We start from the raw sequence: 22,239 nt of genomic DNA on the forward strand, positions 1-22,239 counted from the left end.
CCCACCGTTCGCTCCTGCGTGACGTTCCTGTTTATTGTACAGCACCGAGAGTGGGCGGGTACACACATCACAGATCTCTTTGCACTTGCACTGTGTCTGGGCCGGGCTCTCCGTGCGCTTGGCCCTGCAGGAGCAACCGGTGTTAATTTGCACCTTGCTCCTTGCCCGGAAAGGGAGGATGGAGGCGTGTGGGTCTGACACACAGAGTAAAACAATACATTGGCGGAGGTGGGAGGGATTTAAAAGGTTCCCAGTGAAGAATCCAGCTCACCCGAGAATTCTGTCAGAAGCTGAGCCCCTAACTCTATCTCTGCCCCCCCTTCTCTGCTGTCTGAGCCTCACCACCTCTACCGTATTTACCCTGACATCCCTGGGGCAGGGCAGGGCTGGTATCCGCAGAGGCACAGAGAGATGGAGTGACTAGGAAGTCTGCGTTGCGGCCAGGGGATTTATGATGCATTAGGTTGCCAACCACACCTCTGTTGCCCACACCTTCTCTTAGCATAACTCTACCCTCCCCTTCTTCCTCCTCCCTGCTGCCAGTCCCTGCGTCAACCCTCAGCGCCACTTTGGATCAGTGATGTGTCTTAGCGTGACGTCAAAGACCACAAGGTGTCCATGGAGTGCCGGGATCCAAGGTGTTGGATGCCAGCTCTAGCCAAAAGCCTGCAGTTGTGGGACAGACTCCATGAGAGCTTTGCCCATACGTCACCCCTAGGATTAGGGACTTGCGGATAGCAAGTATCTGGTGATGTTTCCAGTTCCATGCGCAGGGCCGGGCAGACAGGCGGAGCTGCAGGGTCTTAATGTGCGGGTGAGGCGATGGTGTAGGGAGAAGGGGTTTAGGTTTATTCGGAACTGGGGACTCTTTTGGCAAAGGAGGAGCCTCCAAAGGCACAATGGGCTCCACCTAAACCAAACCAGAACCAGCTGGATGGCCTGGAAAATTAAAAAGGCCCAAGAGGAGTTTTTGACCGAAGGGCTAGGGGAAAGCCGACAGGCACAGGGGCGCACAGACAGAGCCATCCCAGAGGGGAGGATTTATTGAAGGGGATTCTCTATTTCCTAGTAACGAGGAGAGGATAGAAGTTGATAGAGGACTGGTAGGAACTGAAGAGAAACAGTTGAACGAAAACCAGTCCCAGGCCGTTACATCCCGTGAAGGCAGATGCCAGAATATTGACACATTTTATAGACGCTTGTGTACAAGTGCTAGGAGTCCCCAAGCTGGGTGACCCCAAGTGCCTGCTACTAATTGAGGATCCTGATATAACAGGCGTCACCGACACTTGGTGGGACAGTGATAATCAGTGGGGCACGGGAGTGCCAGGGTACCAAACGTGCAGGAACGACGGAGGAGGTTGTGCTGGTGGGGATGGGGCACTGGGTGCAAGCGAAAGCATAGAGTGAAATGTAGCAAAAATCTTAAATGAATCTAACGGTACCATAGAAAATTGCCTGCTTGAAAAGTAAGAGTCTAGCAGTAGGAATGTACTACCGACCCCCTGACCAGCATGGCCACGGTGATTGTGAAATGCCCAGGGAGAGTAGAGAGGCTACAGAAATAGAAAACTCAGTAATAATGAGGGATTTCAGCTATCCCCATATGGACTGGGAACGTCCCCTCAGGATGGGATACAGAGGTAAAATTTCTAGACCCCATTAATGGCTGTTTCTTGGAGCAACTCGTCCTGGAACCCACCAGAGGAGGGGCAATTCTTGATTTAGTCCTAAGTGGCGCACAGGATCTGATCCAAGAGGTAAACGTAGCTGAACGGCTCAGTCGTAGCAACCATGGTGTAATTAAATGTAACATCCCTTGTACTCGGGGAAATACCAAGGAAGCCCACCACAGTAGCGTTTAACTTCAAAAAGGGGAACTACACAAAAATGAAGAAGCTAGTTAAAGGGAAATTAAAAGGAACAGTCCCAAGAGTGAAATTCTTGAAAGCTGAATGGAAACATCTTAAAAACACCATAATAGAGGCTCAAACTAAATGCATATTCCAAATTAAAAAGACCAAAAAATGCCACCATGGCTGAACAACACAGTAGGAGAGGCAGTTAGAGGCAAAAAGGCATCCTGTAAAAACTGTAAGTCAAATTGAAAATAGAAAGGACCATGAACTCAGGCAAGTCAAGTGTAAAAGTATAATCAAGACAGGCCAAAAAAGAATTTGAAGGGCAGCTTGTTAAGTGCATCAGCAGCAGGAAGCTGCCAAACAATCAGTGAGGCCCCTGGACAATCGAGGTGCTAAAGGAGCCCTCAAGGAAGACCAGGGCTGTTGCAGAGAAGCTACATGAATTCTTTGCATCAGGATTCACTGCAGAAGATTGATGGGAGGGAGACTCTCACATCTGAGCCATTCTGTTTAGGTCACAGATCTGAGGAACTGTCCCAGACTAAGGTGTCAGTAAAGGAGATTTTAGAACAACCTGAAGTAGGAAGTCATGAGGAACAGATGGTATTTAAGCCAGAGTTCTGACTAGATACCTCCTGAGGTCCCTTCCAACCCTGATGTTTTCTGATTCTGTGAACTCAGATCTGAGACTGCAGAAGTACTGACAGTAACGTATAACCTCTCGCTTAAACAGCCTCTGCTTCCGATGACGGGAGACGAGCTAAGGTAACACTGGTTTTTACACAGGCTCCAGAGGGGATCCTGGCAATCCCAGGCCGGGGAGCATGACTTCAGTAGCAGGCCAATCAATTGACACTGTAGTGAAGGTCAGGGTGATCAGCAGGGTAGGTAGCAACAGGGTGGTGGGGAAGAGTCGCCCCGGCTTTTGTAAAAGGGAAATCGCGCCTCACCGATCTATTCGAATTCTCTGAGGGGGTCGCCAAAGGGGTGGCCCAGGGGGATCCAATGCACAGAGTATCCTTGGACTTCAAGAGAGCCTTTGACAGGGTCCCTCCCCAAAGGCTCTGAAGCCAAGTAGCAGCCATGGGATAAGTCAGGCCGATGAGTCTCCTCCCTCTCTGTTGCAGACTCTCTTCCAAAGCCCCGATGATGGTTGGCAAGTTTACACCTCCGCTCAAGCCCCCGATGGCAAATGCCTCTGCACAGCGGTCATCCCAGTGCAGGGCACCTGCTCCCGAGACCTGCGCAGCCGGCAGCTTCGGCAGCTGATGGAAAAGGTAAGAGACTCGGCTTTGCTCCTGCACGCAGACCTGGGGTTACACTGCCTCTGGACGGACTGGCTGTCCGAGTTCCCCGGCCTTCAGGGTGGTGTTGAGCCTGTCCCAGCTGCTCCTTGCAGCCGTGTGCTGCGGCACGCCTCCTCCCCTCTGCACCAATAGGAATGGGTGTGGAGCAGCGGCTTGGTCTTTCTCTGTCCTGGGAAATGCTCATGTCCCTAGAAGTCCTTGGCACCCACTTCCCCAACACCTAATTGCCATGGTTTTTCTCCAGCCCCGTGCAGATGTTGGCAGCAGGCTGCTTTGAGCTGAAAGCCCAGTGCAGCCACGGACGGAGAGGGTGGTGGGGGAAGCCAGGCAGGAGTTCCCTTCCCTCCGCTAATGACATTCAAATGGGGTCTGTGTTGCTCCTAATGGAGGGTGAGCAGCAAATCCATCCTAGCTGATTTGAATGCAATTAATCCCGTCGCTTCCTGCCAAGGAAGCCAACTTGTTATTGACTCTGAACCTGCAAATAAGGTATTTATTAGTCCGATCGGGGGGGGCGAGTCCCCGGATTTATGGCTGTGCCTGGAGCTACTGATGTCAGCACCAGTGCAGGGGAGCAGCTGGCGGGGAGCAGAGGGGTGGGTGGCGCTTGGGGTGGGCGTAAGCCCCTCTGTCAGCGTGATGTGGTGAAACAGTGGGGAGCGGCCTCCTCCCCACTAGAGCCAGGTCTGGTGGGGGTGAGAAGCAGCCCCCCGCAGAGTGCAGGTAAAGGCCCATGCCCCACTTAGCCCCAGGGGCCAGATATTCACCCTTGTGACTGCTGTTGCAGTCGCGGGTGGTGGGGACAGTCAGCAATCAGGGCCCTGTGGTGCTGGGCGTTGGGCAGACCCAGAGCGAGAGACAGCCCCTGCTCACAGGATGAGCGAGCTCCCACCGAATCCTGGAAATGTGGGGCTGGGAGGGACCTCGAGAAGTCACATCCAATCCCCGGCATTGAGGCAGGACCAAGAAAACCCAGAGCTGCCCTGACACCGGTTTGTCCACCTGTAATTAAAACCCTCCAGTGACAGGGATTCCCCAGCCCTCTTGGGAACCTCTCGCAGAGCTTCACACCCTGGGGAGTTCGGCAGGTTTTCCGAATATCGAGCCTACATCTTCCTGGCTGCAGATTCTTGTCCTACCTCCAGTGGCCATGGAGAAATATTGATCACTGTCCTCTCTATAAAAGCCCGTCACAGGTTTGAAGACCTGTCAGATCCCTGCTGAACCTTCTTGTCTCAAGACTAAATGTGCCCGGGGTTTTGTACCTTGTGTGACGAAGTGGGACTGTTCTTAATGTTTCCTCTGAATAGTGTGGGGGTGCCTCAGTTTCCCCCAGGCAGTTCTTAAGTATCTAGGGGGTGGAGTAAGGGTGTATGATCATTGCAGAGCCCTAGAGGGCATGTGTGTGCAGGAGTCTGGACACAGAGAATGGCCGACACCCTGTTTCCTGGCAACTGATGGCCTGGGCCTTTCCCCCCCTGCAAGGTGAGAGCTGAAGGGTTGGAGAACAAAGGAATCAGGTGACCACCTGGCCCGGGAAAGGAACAAAGCCCAGAGGAGGAGGGGCTGGAGGGGGGTTTTTCAGTTTGGGGCTGGCTGGGAGATGGAGTGAAGTGCAGACGTGGTTGTCTGGCTCACTACCCCCCAAAATGGACCCAGCTGAGGGGTCCCGTTCTCTGCACCTGCAAGCTCTGTTTTAGACCATGTTCCTGTCGTCTAATAAACCTTCTGTTTTACTGGCTGGCTGAGAGTCACGTCTGACTGCGAAGTTGGGGTGCAGGACCCTCTGGCTTCCCCAGGAGCCCCGCCTGAGCGGACTCGCTGTGGGAAGCGCACGGAGGGGCAGAGGATGCTGAATGCTCCGAGGTCAGACCCAGGAAGGTGGAAGCTGTGTGAGCTGCGTGTCCTGGAGACAGGCTGCTCACAGAAAGGCGACTGCCCCAGAGTCCTGACTGGCTTCATGGGGAGCAGTTCCAGAGCATCGCCCAGGGACTCCGTGACAACTGGTGGCAGCGGTGGGATGTACTGCACCCCGTGGATGGTGCTTCCTGCAGTAAGTGACTGGGGAGCAGTAACACGAAGGGGGATTGCCGAGGACTAGGCCTGCTGAAGGCTCAGAGAGGAGCGGTTTCGGGGGGCGGTTAACCCCTGGGAGTGTGTGACCAGCGAGAAGGACTGTGCAGTAGCAGGGTTCCCCTGGGGATTGCAGCGAGCAGTCCAAGGGGCGGAGGAGTCTGCAGCTCGACCCTGGCAAAGAGGTGGTGACCTCGAGAAGGGCTGGCACACTAGGGGTTCTCCCTGGAAACCGTGGGGAGCTGAGAACACACGGGCCTGTGAGTCCACAACAACTTGGGAGGAGCGGAGTGATGGCCTGTCACCGTCTCCTTAAGAAGGACATTGTAACCCTGTGCAAAAAGAGAGGGTTGAGCATTGGAAAGTTCACCAAAGCAGAGTTAATTGTGCAGCTGGAGGAGGATGACCGCTCTAAGGAACAGATTCCTGACCCCAACTGGGGCTATAGTAGGATCTGGGAGCAGCTGAAGCGGGAGCCAGGCATCGCCAAGACTCCTGTCCCCGACCAGACGAGGGTCTTCACGATCGGGTTCCCCATCGGGGGATCGAGACGGACGGGATTGGAGCTGAGTCTGAGAGAGCAAGAGGACTGTGAGAGACAGCGAGAGCCCGAGAAAAAGCTGCAGAAGCAGCAGCAGCATGAGCTGGCGGTGGGGGAGCGGAGAGGCCTAGGGGACCTCCCCGGGGTGAGTGGGGATAGACCCCAGGGGGCCAGTTCCGCAGGGAACCTCGAGACTAAATTGCTGCCCCTGGTTAAGGAGGGGGGGGTGTGTGGATGCCCACCTCACTGCCTTTGAGCAGGCTGACGATTTGAACCAAGGGGACCCTGCGGAAAAGCCCCGGTGTCTAGCTCCCTTGCTGGGTCCCAAGGCCATAGACTCCGTCAGCCGGGTGGTTGGGGATGTGGACAGGCTCCCACTCCTGACCCCAACCTATATGTCTGTGTGGAGTTTCCTGGGGCCAGGCCCCCGGACCTCCAGTGGGAGCAGAAGGTGATGGTCAATGGGGAGACATTCTTGGGGTGGCCAAAGGGCATGGGCTGCATAAACCTTCCCACATGCGGCCTGCGAGTGCTATCGACCACCCCTGACCTAAGGGAGGGCGTGAAACTGGAAGGGCCTGGTGTAACTCCTACCAAGGAATGGGAGAGATGCTGGGGCATCCATGGGAATGTTGGTGGCTTCGAACTTCCCCAGGTCACCGGCTAAAGTGACCCCGCTCAGTTCGATCTCGAAGGGGGGAGAGATGTGACGAAGTGGGACTGTTCTTAATGTTTCCTCTGAATAGTGTGGGGGTGCCTCAGTTTCCCCCAGGCAGTTCTTAAGTATCTAGGGGGTGGAGTAAGGGTGTATGATCATTGCAGAGCCCTAGAGGGCATGTGTGTGCAGGAGTCTGGACACAGAGAATGGCCGACACCCTGTTTCCTGGCAACTGATGGCCTGGGCCTTTCCCCCCCTGCAAGGTGAGAGCTGAAGGGTTGGAGAACAAGGGAATCAGGTGACCACCTGGCCCGGGAAAGGAACAAAGCCCAGAGGAGGAGGGGCTGGAGGGGGGTTTTTCAGTTTGGGGCTGGCTGGGAGATGGAGTGAAGTGCAGACGTGGTTGTCTGGCTCACTACCCCCCAAAATGGACCCAGCTGAGGGGTCCCGTTCTCTGCACCTGCAAGCTCTGTTTTAGACCATGTTCCTGTCGTCTAATAAACCTTCTGTTTTACTGGCTGGCTGAGAGTCACGTCTGACTGCGAAGTTGGGGTGCAGGACCCTCTGGCTTCCCCAGGAGCCCCGCCTGAGCGGACTCGCTGTGGGAAGCGCACGGAGGGGCAGAGGATGCTGAATGCTCCGAGGTCAGACCCAGGAAAGTGGAAGCTGTGTGAGCTGCGTGTCCTGGAGACAGGCTGCTCACAGAAAGGCGACTGCCCCAGAGTCCTGACTGGCTTCATGGGGAGCAGTTCCAGAGCATCGCCCAGGGACTCCGTGACACCTTGTCTCATGGGTCAGGTTTTCTAAATCTTGGACCATCTTTGCTGCTAGATGCTCTGCAGTTTGTTCACAGCTTTCCTGCAGCCTGCGGCCCAGACAGGGGCGCAGGGCTCCAGCTGAGGGCAGGACAGTGACTTCCCATGCGTTGTAGACGACACGTCTGTTCATACGGCCCAGAACGACATTTGCCTTTTTTGCAACTGTATCACGTTGTTGACTCCTTCGGTGTGGGATCCACGAGAAGCCCCAGCTCTTGCAGCAGTACTGGGCAGGCGTCCCCACGCTGTAATCGTGCATCTGATTCTTCCTTCCCAGGTGCGGTACTTTGCACTTCTCTTTATTGAATTTCACCTTGTTGAATTCAGACCAGTTCTCCAGTTCCCTCTCTACCTGCCTATACGCACCCCTCTCTCTGATCTGTCCACCTGGCCTCAGGCCCTCTGGCTAGCTGGCGATTGTCTTTGGGTGGCCCCTTCCTCACTAAAAAGAAAAGGAGTACTTGTGGCACCTTAGAGACTAACCAATTTATTTGAGCATGAGCTTTCGTGAGCCACAGCTGTGGCTCACGAAAGCTCATGCTCAAATAAATTGGTTAGTCTCTAAGGTGCCACAAGTACTCCTTTTCTTTTTGCGAATACAGACTAACACGGCTGTTCCTCTGAAACCCTTCCTCACTGTAGCTGAGCACTCCTCAATGCTAAAAATGACAGCAGTGCTCTCTCTATCTCTGCCCCCCTGCCCCCCCATCTGTGGGGAAAGTGGCTATTTGCCGGCATGAGCATCTTTAATGCCTTTACATTCTGTCTGAGATGTGGAGATGGGAATGTCCTGGTTCCCCAGAGCCATTCGAATGATGGAGAGCTGCTATCAGAGATGTAACGTGACTGCAGTGAGTTGTTACGACCACCAGCGCGGGCCATTGTGTGTCTGGGAGCATGGGAGTGACAAGGTTGGCGGGCGAAGCAGTAACACACTGTTCATCAGCCCTGCGCGCAGTGAGCCCGCCATGGTGTTATAATGGATCAACCTGACGGACAGCTAACCCGAAGCGGTTCTCAGGCCGCAGTCCCGTCAGGCAACGCGCTCCCTCCTGGCGGCCGGGTCGGGCCTCGCAGGGAAGGGGTTGAACAAGGCAGCCACTGATTTCTATCATCTGCCTTCAAGACCGGGAATCTCAGGCAGCGACACGGACGCACCTCCAGCGAAGGGGAAGATTAGAGTCAAATCACAACTGACCATGTGCAATAAAAGAGCAGGCGATTTCCAGAGGCCTCATTGTGCGAGATGCTGGCAGATGCTCCAGATCTCGCCCGAGATGCTCACGGGGCAGACAAAAGGTGGGAAGGGAGGCGGGCACACGGAGGGGAGGTGTCTTACCCAAGCTCGCCCAGTGGGTGGGCGTCAGAGCTGGGTGTAGAATCCAGGTTCACACCCCTACCCGCTGCACCCCACCGCCTCCCAGCGCGTGGTGACGGAATGAAGACACCCTGCCTCTGTGGCTACTCGGGGAAAAGAGAGCCTGGATCAAGCTTTCCCAGCCTGGGGCCCGGTCTCCAAAACCGATTCCAGGAGCCCCGCTGGAGCCTCAGGCTCTAAGTCCACATTCTGCCCCCTCGGTAACAGCAGCTGATTTCTGAGCACACGCAGCTCCCGTCCCTTAAGATTTGTGGGTGCTCAGCAGCTCTGATGTCACAGAGTGTGGGGGAGTCCAGGCCCTGCACCCCTCTTCCTGGGATTCACTGAGACTCTCAGCCAGCCAGTAAAACAGAAGGTTTATTGGACAACAGGAACACAGTCCAAAACAGAGCTTGTGGGTACCCCCAGGACCCCTCAGTCACGTCCTTCTGGGAGAGCAGGGAGCTTAGACCCCAGCCCTGGGGTTCCCTGTGTTCCTCCACCCAGCCCCAAACTGAAACTAACCCCCCCCAGCAGGCTCCCTCCTGCAGCCTCTGTTCACGTTCCCGGGCAGAGGTGTCCCCTCCCTCCCGGCAGACAAGCACAGAGCGCGGCGTCAAAGGCCAGTGCCGAGGTTCGGGAGCCCCAGGTCACGGCTGCTCTGGCTGAGTCCCTCAGAGGCATCTCAACTGCTGTTAGAGGTGGGCTGCAGCGCGGCTTGGCCCATCCCTGCCGGCTTTACTCCAAGGAGCCCAGCTGCAGCTAGCGGCGAAGACGCGGCACCGCGAGAACGTGCCCAGTGTTCTGGGCTGCAGAGCCGGGGCTCGGCCCCTGGGGCCCGAAGCAGGAATGTATTCGCCTCCCCCCCCCAAAACACCCACTAACAATTAGCAGGGGGCTCCTTGAGCTCCTCGGGGCCCTAAGCAATTGTTTACGCTGCTTACGCTGGGCGCTGGCTCTCTTGGGCTGGCTTGTGCCACCCATGATGAAGCCAATGTCCCTGCATCTTTATAATTATGTAGTAAGTGTATCTCACGGCCCCCGTACTGCACCCCCGCGTGGGGGGGCAGGGGGCCATTGGGGAAGGTTACCCTAGTGCCTAGGAGCTCTAGTCATGGCCCAGGGCCCCCTGGACTTGGCCCCGAACATTATTTATTAGGTGTGCTACAGTAGCGTCTGGGAGCCCCGGGCTCAGACCACAACCCCACTGTGCTGGGCGCGGCTCAGGCACAGAACAAAGACACAGGCCTGCCCCAAAGAGCTGCCAGCTCTAGAGAAAAAGGGTGGGTGCAGACAGACGGGGGCCACAAGGACCCCGCGAGGCCAGGTTGGTCGGCATGATGGGTGCGGACAGACGGGGGTCACAAGGACCCCGCGAGGCCGGGTTGGTCGGCGTGATGGGTGCAGACAGACTGGGGAGGGGGCACAAGGACCCCGTGAGGCCGGGTTGGTCGGCGTGATGGGTGCGGACAGACTGGGGAGGGGGCACAAGGACCCCGCGAGGCCGGGTTGGTCGGCGTGATGGGTGCGGACAGACGGGGGCCACAAGGACCCCGTGAGGCCGGGTTGGTCGGCGTGATGGGTGCGGACAGATGGGGGTCACAAGGACCCCGGGAGGCCAGGTTGGTCGGCATGATGGGTGTGGACAGATGGGGAGGGCACAAGAACCCCGTGAGGCCGGGTTGGTCGGCGTGATGGGTGCGGACAGACTGGGGAGGGGGCACAGGACCCCGCGAGGCAGGGTTAGTCGGTGTTATGTGGAATATCTTCCCTGCTCTTTTTACATAAGAACATGAGAACGGCCAGACCGGGTCAGACCAAAAGTCCACCTAGCCCAGTGTCCTGTCTACCGACAGTGGCCAATGCCAGGTGCCCCAGAGGGAGTGACGAGAACAGGGAATCACCAAGTGATCCATCCCCTGTTGCCTATTCCCGGGGTGGCCTGGTGAAAGGTAGCATGGGATGCAGTCACTCCTCTGAGTGTAGTGTAGACAAACCCAACATCTCCCTGTGCCTCAGTTTCCCTATCTGCACAGTGTGGTCAACAGCTCTGCCCTGCCTCCTGGGGGGTTGTGAGGATGAATCCACTGGAGATGGCGAGGCACGCAGAAACACTGGTAAAAGAGGGTAAAACAGGCTGGGGGGAGTTTTGCTCCTGGCTTTATAAACATCCTTTGGGCCCCCTAGCTGGACAGCCGTTACCTCTGCAGCCATAGGGGCCTGGCGCTTAGACGCGCTTGACATTTCATTTCCCGCTGCCTCTTGGAGGCAGCAGCTGCAGGAGCCCGGGAATGTTGGAGACGTTCATTGAGGGATGCGTCGGGGTGGGGGAGCGAAGCCCCCTATGGCTGAAGGGTTAAGAGCCTCCTGCCGTGGGGGATCGCCCGCCCACCCACCCGGTCTACGGCGATGAGCATCTGCTTCTGTCCCTGCTTGTTACCAGAGACGCGGCTGGCTGCTGGGACCCAGGGCAGCGGGCGGCCGAGGGGGCGAGCTGAATCTCTCTGGGAAGCAGCGGCTCCGGCAGCCCCAGTGTCTACAGGGAAGGTGGAACGCCGCTTGCCTTCCCCCAGACCCCTAGCTAAGGAGCAATGCTCAGCCCCCGGCCTGCACCACCAGGGGAGTCGGCAAAGGTCACCTGTCACTCAGAGAGCGTCCGCGTGCCGCACTCCGGTCCCCCCCGCGCAGGACGTGTTCCTGCTTAGCCTCCATGGACGGAAGCAGGAGCCCAGAGCCTGCGGAAGAGGCGCAGAGCCCTCCCTGTCGGTGCCGTGGGGCAGGGGGCAAAGGGGGGAGGGGGGACGGAGAAGGGCCGAGGCTGGCGGGACACGTGGTTTAATAAGGGGCCACCCTCTGCCTCCGAGCGGCTGCCCCTGCAGCCCAGCCCGGTGCTGAGCCCTGAGCATCCGCGCCCTGGCAGCGTCCTGGGCCCCTGGCACCCAGCGCTGAGCAGCTACATGGCAAGAGAGCCCCTGCCCCAAGGAGCTTCAGCCTGAAGCCCCGGGCTTCGCAGGCGGTGGAAGGCACTGCCACAGAGGGAGTCTTATCTAGGGCCGCAGCGGGGCCAGGCCGCTGGGCGCGTTGTAAGGCAGATGTGCGAAGATCTCCGAGAACCCGGTGATGCGGGACAAGGCTTTCACACGTATGCCAGCTACCCTGGGTCCTGCTCTTGCCCATGACGCCTGGTGCTTGCCCAGAGGGAGGTGTGACGCCCCGCCATGCACCCTGTCATTCTCTTGGGTGCGACGCTTGCGGGCAGGGCAGTCCGGTGGGCACAGCAGAGCTGGGCTCTCCATTGACCTGCTGGGTGACCCGAGGGAAGTCACTTCTCCGCTTTGCACCTCTCTGTCCCTCGCACCCTTAGACCATCACCTCTTCAGGGCAGGGCTGGCTCTCCCTCTGGCGAGGGCTCGGAGCTCCCCTGGGGACTCTCAGACGCCCATGTAAGGCGTATAGCAATGCGGATGGGGGGGCTGCACCTGCTGCAGAGATGCCTTGCAAGTGTGTCGCATCTTGCCGTGTGCGGCTGCAGATGAGACGTTGGGTAGCGCTGGGTAGAACGTCCCGTTAACCTGATCCCTCGGCGTGAGCACCGGGGAGCCCTCTAGCCTGGAGAGTCATGTGCTGAATGTCTCGGGAGCGGGTGGCTCTGATCCCTGCTGCCAGGGTTGGGTGGGTTGCGGGGAGGGATCCTTCATGGTTTCTGGAATGGCTGCTCCCCACCATGGAGACACTGCTATCATTTTGTGCGCCATGGGCAAGGTGGAGGGAGTGCCGCACTCAGAGATGCAGGGCCCCCTTGGTCTCGCAGCCTCGGAGCTCCTCCGGACCAGTGGAGTGACGTTTCTCCAGATGACCTTGCCCAAGGTCAGAAGTGGTGCCTGCAGCCCCACCGGGGGGTGCGTCCCAGGCGCTGAGCAGGGGAACAAGCCCTGTCTGGATGGAGTCAGTGGGTTTGGTTTGGAGTGAGGAGAACAGGGCAGGTTTCAGAGTAACAGCCGTGTTAGTCTGTATTCGCAAAAAGAAAAGGAGTACTTGTGGCACCTTAGAGACTAACCAATTTATTTGAGCGTAAGCTTTCGTGAGCTACAGGGCAGTTTTCTTTCCCCTGCGGGATGGGTGGGACCTGGGATGACTCCATAATTGGGCCCTGTGCAGGGTCATGCGTGCTTCTCCCACGATGGGTGACTGGCAGGGGCCTGGGTGTGGGTATTTTTAAGCGGGTTTAAATCCTTTGTGGCTCTGGTGGAGGGCTGAGCGTTGGGCATTTGTTGCTGATTGCAGTGCAGGCTGTGATCTCGACTGGCTTTCGTGTGTCAAGCTATATTTGCTCCATGGAAAGCAGATTCTACCTGAGGGACAGGGTCAACCTTTTCCAAACGCAGGTGCCTGGCTGGACGCGTGTCCCAGTTCTCTGAGCTGCCACTGCCCTCGCTGGAGGTGTGAGCACGCCGCTCCCCTGGAAACTGGGGCACGCTTACTTTAATGTGTTCATCGTCACGCTGCCACGTGTGAAAACCTTGTCCCACATCGCCATGTGCTCGGAGATCTTAGCACATCTGCATTACAACAAACCCAGTGGCCACAGCTGCCCAGACTCCGAGAAGAGACAGGCTCCGCTCCAAAGAGGAGGAGCGCTGGCCTACGGTCACAGAGCTGGGAAAGAATCCAGGGGTCTGGAGTCCCAGGCCGCTAGATCTCACCACTGTGTGGAGCAAACTGTTCCTTACCCCTGTGACGAAGTGGGACTGTTCTTAATGTTTCCTCTGAATATTGTGGGGGTGCCTCAGTTTCCCCTATGCAGTTCTTAAGTATCTAGGTGGTGGGGTAAGGGTGTATGATCATTGCAGAGCCCTAGAGGGCAGGTGTGTGCAGGGGTCTGGACACAGAGAATGGCCGACACCCTCTTTCCTGGCCACTGATGGCCTGGGCCCGTCCCCCCCTGCAAGGTGAGAGCTAAAGTGTTGGAGAACAAAGGAATCAGGTGATCTCCTGGCCCGGGGAAAGGAACAAAGCCCAGGGGAGGAGGGGCTGGAGGGAGTTTCAGTTTGGGGGCTGGCTGGGACATGGAGTGAAGGGCAGACGTGGTTGTCTGGCTCACTGCCCCCCAAAATGGACCCAGCTGAGGGGTCCTGTTCTCTTCACCTACAAGCTCTGTGTTATACCATGTTCCTGTCGTCTAATAAACCTCTGTTTTACTGACTGGCTGAGAGTCCAGTCTGACTGCGGAGTTGGGGGGCAGGACCCTCTGGCTTCCCCAGGAGGCCTGCCTGAGTGGACTCGCTGTGGGGCAGAGGAGGCTGAATGCTCTGAGGTCAGACCCAGGAAGGTGGAAGCTGTGTGAGCTTTGTGTCCTGAAGACAGTCTGCTCCCAGAGAGGAGACTTCCCCAGAGTCCTGACTGGCTTCACGGGGAGCAGTTCCAGAGCATCGCCCGGGGACCCTGTGACAACCTCCCAATGCCCTCATTTCACCCAGCTCAGGACAGCCCTGGGCAGTGCGGATCCCCTGCCGAGCCATCCAGCCCGACTCCACGCGGCATGGAGAGAAGATCGAGTGACCGAGGTGCCTGGATCTGTTCTGCCCTCGCCCACTGGGAGCCTGGGCCTCGCGTTCCGGGCTTTGGACGGCAAGTCAGAGTGAAACGTAGGGAGGTGGTTTTCCTTAGTCAGCTCTGCTCCTTGGGTGCCTGTTGCTCACGTAAGGGGCTGCAGACACTGACGGCAGGAGATCTGGCAGGGAGATGAGCTCCCACGTCTGCACAGACCCAGATAAATGCTCCCAGCCAAAAATAAATAATAAAGACCCATAAATCTTCCCTGAGTGGCAGGAGGGCTCAGGTGGTGGTGAAGGGAAGTCAGCTCCTGACCTTGGCGGGAATTAAAATAGCTTGGAAGCAGCGAGCGAGCGAGAGAGCTGGCCTCTGCTCAGCTCCGTCAGTAACATCCCGGCTAAGCACCGCTATCGATCAGAGGCTGTCGCCCGAACCGCCCATTTGCGTGCGTGCAAAGCCCTGGCTGCGTGATGCAACATGCCCAGCGAGCGGAGGGGGCTGGGGAACAGCATCTTGGAAGGGGAAGTCTCTTTGCAGCCACGCTGCCCGTTTTGCCAGCCGTCTGTTCCTCTCACTGGGATGGCAGGAGATGGGAGAGCTGCGAAAGGAAGGACCCGTGTTCCACGTGCGGGGAGGGGAGACGGACGAGAGATCCTGCTGCTGGTGCAGCCTCCGATGTAAGACACTCGTGGACGTTTACAGCGCCGCTCGCCCTGTGGGCTCTTTCCAGGCAGGGCCCTCGGCTGAGGGCCGGCTGGCCTGGCGGATTGAAGCAGTGGGCGGGGATGCATGAGATCTGGTCTCAGCTCCCAGCTTTGCGCTGACTGTGTATGTGACGGTGGGTCTCAGCTCCCCCCGGTGTAAGCATGGGGCCACCCAGTATCTTGCCTTTGTCTGCTTAGATTGTAAACTCTGGGCAACGTGCGCAGCACCCAGCCCAGTCAGGTGGAGCCTCCCAGACACACACGAGGGGCACTTCCCCCACCGCTAACATGCAGCTACTTCTAGGGTGAGCAGCAGTGTCAGTTTAACAGCCGGGCATCGGGGCAGGGCGCAGAGGGGACTCCGGCATTCGGAATGCGCTACGGGGGAAGTAGGATCCCACCAGCCGGGACGCACCCAGGGCCCTGTAACCTGTTCCTGGCAAGGTGTAACTCTTGCCCCTGGCTGGCTAAGGATTAAGAAGAGAAGACATTAGGGTTAACCCCGTGAGCGCTTGTGGAAAGTGGGCGGCAGGGGCTCAGTTTGACAGCGGGCCTGAAAGGCCCCCTAGCAGCGTGCTGAAGCAGCAGGTCAGACCCAACTTGGGGGTGGGGGGCCCCCGATGAATTATGAACACTGTTCTCTGCCCTGCCTGGGGCTGCATCGGCGTGAGTGGGTTTTGGTTGCAAGAGGAAGGCTGCGGCAGAAGCAAAGGTGTGAGTGTGAGCTGCTGGGGAGCGGGTGTTACGGGTCCCCCGAGTGCCTGTTCTTCAGAGTGTGAGAGGCGGTTACAGCTGAAGCAGCTCAAGTGCTTAGCCCCCAGTCCGGTCCCTGGCGAGGCAGCGGTCACACCAGTGCGAGGGTGTTGATGGTGGTTGTTTAATGTCCACATTGCAGTCGTGCCAGAGGCTAGCCACGATGGTGCCCTGCTGCGCTAGGAGCTGTACAAACACGTACTGAACTACAGTCCCAAAGACGAGACCTGCCCAGGGTGGGAGGGACAAGGTCCCAAAGCTAGCAGGATGTGCAGGAGTCCCAGTCTGGAGCTGTGACCACAGCCCAGCGCTCGCTGATGGCAGCTCTCTGCAGCATTCCAGCAGAGGCGAGCCGGGAAGGGGGCACCAGGGTGCACGCAGAGCTGACGTTTCTAGGGGAAGGGGGGTGGAGGGGTTGGGGTGCCCCCCAGGACCTGGCTCCAATGACCTGCTCCCCCTGGACTTCCAGCAGAGACACAGGGCTTGTCTCCGCTGCCATGTGAGCTGCGACCTGGGCCTAGCTAGCATGGAAAACAACAGCCGCACGAGCATGCCGCACGAGCATGCCGCACGAGCACACAGCCCCGCCTGGGACCCTGCCCCGCCCTGGAGCAGTCACCCCGCCCCGCTGCTGTTCCCGGAGCTGGCTGGCTCCGAGCTAACTGTGCTGTGGCTCCCTGGGCTGCGTTCAGGCCTCTGATCGCAGTGCAGACCTGCCCACGGCGCTAATGTGCCACCGAGACTTTCGCTGCCTTTGGAGGTCTCCCCTCCGGCTTAGCTTGGGAGGTCGGGGGGCTTTGCCCAAAGGTTGGCATCCCGGGGTGCCTGGCAGTGCTCCACAGGGGGATGCAGCCTCTGGAGATGACGTTGCATCTCTGCGAGGTGCTGCAGAGAGAGACCTGCCCTCTCTCCCCACGTAGGAATCGCCCCCTGGGTCGCTTTACCGCGGTAAATGTTAATAAAAGCTGTTAAGTTTTCTAACTGGTCTCAATTCCCCCATCTGCAGTGGGCAGAGTCCACGAGGAGGCGGCTTTCCTTTCATTTCCTCTCGGCTTTTTATACATTCACACACAAAAAAATGATTAAACTTTTATTATAACTTGCTGCAAAACGGCTCTGAAGCCTTCCGAGGCTGCAGCCGCAGCTGTAAACACCAAAAGGGCCCCTGTCAATAAATAAATAACCACTGAGGGAACGTGGCTGCGTTCTCGTCTCGTTAAGGCGCTGAAATAAACTAATTTTAGTGGCGGCGGCCGATGAAATGAAAGAACCGAAGCCCACAAGAAATGTGCACTCGGGTGGTTTAAGAGCCAAAGAACAGCGGCAGCCCTGAACAAAAGATGGGAGTTTATACATGAAAGCTGCAGGAAGAGGAGTCTTCTCGGCAGCGTTTATGTAAGTGGCCTAACTATGCACCCTAGGCGCGAGACCAGGAATCGGGACAGCTGGGCTGCAGAGATTCCAAGGCCGGGATTGTGATCATCCTGTTTTGCCTGAGCTGGAGAGCTTCTCTGCCTGGCGCGGCGTGGTGCCTTAGACAGACCTGCAGGAGAATTCAGTCCCTCCGGCTGGGGTGGGCTTTCTGTCCATCTCCGTGTCTGCGCAGCGCCCGGCACAACCGGCCCCTGGTCTCCCGGGAGCCTGTCGGTGCGACCGTAGTGTGCAATCAGTCAGTGCTGTATTTATTTAGCCTCCTATAGCTGCTCTGTCCTGGCCTCTGGGAGGTAAGCTGGGTGTTTGTTAAATACCCGCGGCTGGATGGGCTTTGCTAGTGACCTCGGTGCTGCTCTCTGCGGTGAGCAGTCCCCTCAGAGCTACCTCTCGTTCAGCAGGCAGTTTGTCTATCCAGAACCGGTGCAAGGGGTGACTCACCAGCCAGGCCGAGACACCGCGCGCAGCCAAGTGAGCAAGCAAATTGCATTTGCAAAGATCTTCACACACGTCTCGCGCGCACCCCGGGCTACGGACACTGCGCTGCAGCGTGTGACGGGGGAGCGGATGCTGGCGGAGGAAAGCAGGAAAAGAGAGAGCCCCGGGCAGGCAGAGGTTAGGGAAATCAGGCTGTAGCGTGACCCTTCCCCACAGGACACAGAGCTGGAGATCCGTGGCCAGCACCTGTGTTCTGCTGCTGTGCGATTACGGCAAACTTCCCTCTGCCGGAACGGTGGGCCCGGCAGTTTCAGTGTCACCGTTGCTGGGCGTATGTCAGTGTCTACCCAGGTGCTGAGGAAGCCTGGCCGTGCCGTGCCTGGGGTTTGGAGCCACTTATCGCAGGGTTTACATGGCCGTAACGCTGGGCAGTGGGGATTGCTCGTTCTCCAGCCCAGGCGGTAGTGGAGAGCATTGCCGCGGTCCCTTTCTCCTCCCACGGGGTGCAGGGTGGGAGCGGGGCACTGGGGCAGAGGCATCCCGGAGATGTCACTGCCACACTGGGAATTAAAGAGCTGGCATCGAGACTGGGCAGTGCGGGCTGATGAACTGGGAACCGGTGACGTACCCTGTGCTGCCTCGTTTCCCCTCCCCAGCCCGCCCGCTCCCCCTGCCGCCTGGAGACACCTGTGCTGTGTGACGTGTGCGGTAGGAGCCAGCAGGGCGGTGTGGTGCCGGCTGTCCCAGGGCGGGAGCGCTCCCCTGCAGTCCGCTGGCCAGTAGCTACACTGGCCCCATGCGCTGGGGCCTGCTCACGCGCCGGAGTAGCCCTGGGTGAAATTTGTCAGAAAATATTTTATTCAGCGAAAAATGCAGTTGTGGTCGACTTGACTCTGACATGAATAGTTTCGGCCACTCGTGAAAGGGCTGCAGGAGGAGGAGATGGGGGCGGGGGCTCGCACCCTAACCCACTAGGCTCACGGTTTCCAGGGGTTAGGGCGCTCACCTGGGAGGTGGGCGACGCAGGTTGAAATTCTCGTTCTGGAACAGACCCAAAGTCACCAAAAATTCTGATTCCGTTTGACCCAAAGTGAAAGGTTTTTTCGTGGGTCCGTTCCATGGCTGTTCCAGGCAGCAACGTGCCCAGCCCTGGTAGGGAGAGACGGTTCCTTGCCGTAGCAAACACGCAGGGTGGCTAGATAAGACGGACAAAAGAGAAACGGGCCCAGAGAGGCTGGGAATAGAAGGCAGATCTGCTGAGTCTCAATCCAGCGCCCTCCCCGCTAATTCGCGCTCCCTCCCCAGGCGCAAGGCTCGCCAGCAGGTTCCAGTGTGGTGCCCAGAATCTAAACATTTATTTGAAAAAAAAAACAATCCCAAAGCTTCTGGCTGTAACCCAGTTGCCATCCACTCGTGGATATGAATGGATTGAAACAAACCCCCACGCACACCGCTCCTGGTGCCCTGTGGCTCGGCATATAATGGGCCTCATTGTCACTCACCTGGTAACCCCTTTACATGGTGTTGGCAGCACAAACAGGCCTGGTTGTAAGTGAGAATCTGTTCCCACACTGAGTGTGATCAAAAGGAGGAGGGGAGCTGGATGCAGTGACTATGCTCAAATGAGTGACTAATGGCTGCTGATGCTGCCAGGCCAGCTGCCTGCTCGCTTCCCCATCTCTCTGGTGCAGAGCAAAAATGCTTTCTGCTTGCATGCCTGTAATTCATTTAGCACAATCATCTTTTCATTATGGGCAGGAGGTGCAGAGCTGGGAGAGGGCCTCATTAATTAAACAGAGATCAGGGAAGGGAGCAGGGCGTATCAAATCAATTCTGGCCAACTCTTTGCAGAATCTAAATGGGAAAGTCACCTGCAGCCTTCCCAGGGAAGTCAGAGGAGTGCGCTGCTAATGAGGCGTCTCCCTGGAGCGCTGGTATTAAATCAGAGCTTCGTTCTGTTCCCAGGTCCTTATTAATAACACTCAGAACAACTCCGGTGGCCAACTCTTCCTCCGCTCTCATCCGTGCTGAGCTCTGATTTCGGGATCTATATTGCATGGATCTGGGTTGTTTTGCGTGATGGGGAAGGAGCTGGACAATCCTGCGGATCCTGAGCTCTGGGCTTTGGGAAGTAGAAATATTGCTGAACTTCAGCAGAACTTGAGTTCCTGTAGGAGGGAAATCCCCCGGGAACAGCGATAGAGGTGACGAATGTACCTAGAGAGAGAGCACGTGTCCCACGACCACACCGCGTGCTCTCGCCTGTACCAGTCCCCAGGGCTGCTCTAGGAAGGAGGGGCCGTACCCCCAAGAGCGCACCTGCTCTCACCGCTCTGTTTTGCTTTTCCAGGTGCAGAACGTCTCCCAGTCCATGGAGGTGCTGGACCTGAGAACCTACCGCGACCTGCAGTACGTGCGCCACACGGAGTCCCTCATGAAGGGGCTGGATTCCAGGCTGAAGGTGGCCACCGAAAGCCAGAAAAGCCTGAACACTAAAAGCTTCCAGGTAACCCTTCGCAGACTCCCGTTTGCCAGTGGTCTAGCTGTCTGGTACTGCTGCCCTTGGGTGCAGTCAGCGCTGTGGTTCTGAGTGATGCCAGGAGTGCCTGGAGCATAGGGATGGTGCTGCTGTTACGTGGGTCCAGCTGAGGCTATGGGGCAAGAGGCAGAGAGGCATAAGTGATGCCCAGGCCTTGGCGGGATTTGGGCGTCGAGGTGGCTTTGCAAATCCCATTCTGCGTCTGCTAGGAGTGCCCAGAGGCACCAACTGTGACCAGCACCGCATGGCGCCGGGGGCTGCACAGACCGTCCTGCCCAACGAGCTCACAGCCTAAATGGACGAGGCCAAGGCCCATGTCCTGCTGCTGTAACATGCCAGCCACAAACCTGCCCTTGGCCTGGTCGGCGCTAGGAATGTGGGCCGGATAACTGCGTCGCTCAGGGGCGTGAAAAATCCGCCACCGCCCTCATCTCCCACGAGCAACGTGGTTAAACCGACCTGGCCCCTGGTGTAGACCGAATTCTCCTGTCAGCCTCCGTGCCTGCGTCAGTGGGAGACCCCGGCCTTTGGCCAAAGGGAGCATCTTCAAACGCCCCGGCACATCTGTGACGATGTGAGGCAGCAGGGAGGGGGGAGTGTTGACCTGGGGAGGGGAGACCTGAGAGCCTGTCACCTGAGCCGGGAGGGGGAGGGGGAGGTGTCACGGAGTCCCTGGGCGATGCTCTGGAACTGCTCCCCATGAAGCCAGTCAGGACTCTGGGGCAGTCGCCTTTCTGTGAGCAGCCTGTCTTCAGGACACACAGCTCACACAGCTTCCACCTTCCTGGGTCTGACCTCGGAGCATTCAGCATCCTCTGCCCCTCCGTGCGCTTCCCCCAGCGAGTCCGCTCAGGCGGGGCTCCTGGGGAAGCCAGAGGGTCCTGCACCCCAACTTCGCAGTCAGACGTGACTCTCACCCAGCCAGTAAAACAGAAGGTTTATTAGATGACAGGAACATGGTCTAAAATAGAGCTTGCAGGTGCAGAGAACGGGACCCCTCAGCTGGGTCCATTTTGGGGGGCAGTGAGCCAGACAACCACGTCTGCACTTCACTCCATGTCCCAGCCAGCCCCAAACTGAAAACCCCCTCCAGCCCCTCCTCCTCTGGGCTTTGTTCCTTTCCCGGGCCAGGTGGTCACCTGATTCCTTTGTTCTCCAACCCTTTAGCTCTCACCTTGCAGGGGGGAAGGGCCCAGGCCATCAGTTGCCAGGAAACAGGGTGTCGGCCATTCTCTGTGTCCAGACCCCTGCACACACCTGCCCTCTAGGGCTCTGCAATGATCATACACCCTTACCCCACCCCCTAGATACTTAAGAACTGCCTAGGGGAAACTGAGGCACACCCACACTATTCAGAGGAAACATTAAGAACAGTCCCACTTCGTCACATCTCTCCCCCCTTCGAGATCGAACTGAGCGGGGTCACTTTAGCCGGTGACCTGGGGAAGTTCGAAGCCACCAACGTTCCCATGGATGCCCCAGCATCTCTCCCATTCCTTGGTAGGAGTTACACCAGGCCCTTCCATTTTCACACCCTCCCTTAGGTCAGGGGTGGTCGATAGCACTCGCAGGCCGCATGTGGGAAGGTTTATGCAGCCCATGCCCTTTGGCCACCCCAAGAATGTCTCCCCATTGACCATCACCTTCTGATCCCACTGGAGGTCCGAGGGGCCTGGCCCCAGGAAACTCCACACAGACATATAGTTTGGGGTCAGGAGTGGGAGCCTGTCCACATCCCCAACCATCTGGCTGGCGGAGTCTATGGCCTTGGGACCCAGCAAGGGAGCTAGACACCGGGGCTTTTCCGCAGGGTCTGTCACGGAGTCCCTGGGCGATGCTCTGGAACTGCTCCCCATGAAGTCAGTCAGGACTCTGGGGTAGTCGCCTTTCTGTGAGCAGCCTGTCTTCAGGACACACAGCTCACCCAGCTTCCACCTTCCTGGGTCTGACCTCGGAGCATTCAGCATCCTCTGCCCCTCCGTGCGCTTTCCCCCAGCGAGTCCGCTCAGGCGGGGCTCCTGGGGAAGCCAGAGGGTCCTGCACCCCCACTTCGCAGTCAGACGTGACTCTCACCCAGCCAGTAAAACAGAAGGTTTATTAGACGACAGGAACATGGTCTAAAACAGAGCTTGTAGGTGCAGAGAACGGGACCCCTCAGCTGGGTCCATTTTGGGGGGCAGTGAGCCAGACAACCCCGTCTGCCCG

General features: G+C 57.8%; 1 protein-coding gene across 6 annotated transcripts in view; it reads left to right on the forward strand.

The window, feature by feature from the left end:
• Window positions 1-22,239, forward strand: part of OLFM2 (olfactomedin 2) — a 99,251-nt gene that overhangs the window by 46,915 nt on the left and 30,097 nt on the right. For 2 of the 6 annotated variants that reach the window (XM_048831466.2, XM_048831463.2), the window contains exons 2-3: window positions 2,990-3,139; window positions 19,846-20,001. In XM_048831466.2, the coding sequence (XP_048687423.1) occupies window positions 2,990-3,139; window positions 19,846-20,001 (306 nt within the window). Of the gene's footprint in view, window positions 1-2,989; window positions 3,140-5,644; window positions 5,929-7,110; window positions 7,223-12,406; window positions 12,484-17,000; window positions 17,022-17,570; window positions 17,673-19,845; window positions 20,002-22,239 lie in introns of those variants that run through there. The other 4 variants (XM_075121740.1, XM_075121739.1, XM_048831469.2 and 1 more) reach the window with 4 other exon arrangements.

The sequence above is a fragment of the Caretta caretta genome, chromosome 20 (assembly GCF_965140235.1).
Source record: "Caretta caretta isolate rCarCar2 chromosome 20, rCarCar1.hap1, whole genome shotgun sequence".
NCBI lineage: Eukaryota > Metazoa > Chordata > Testudines > Cheloniidae > Caretta > Caretta caretta.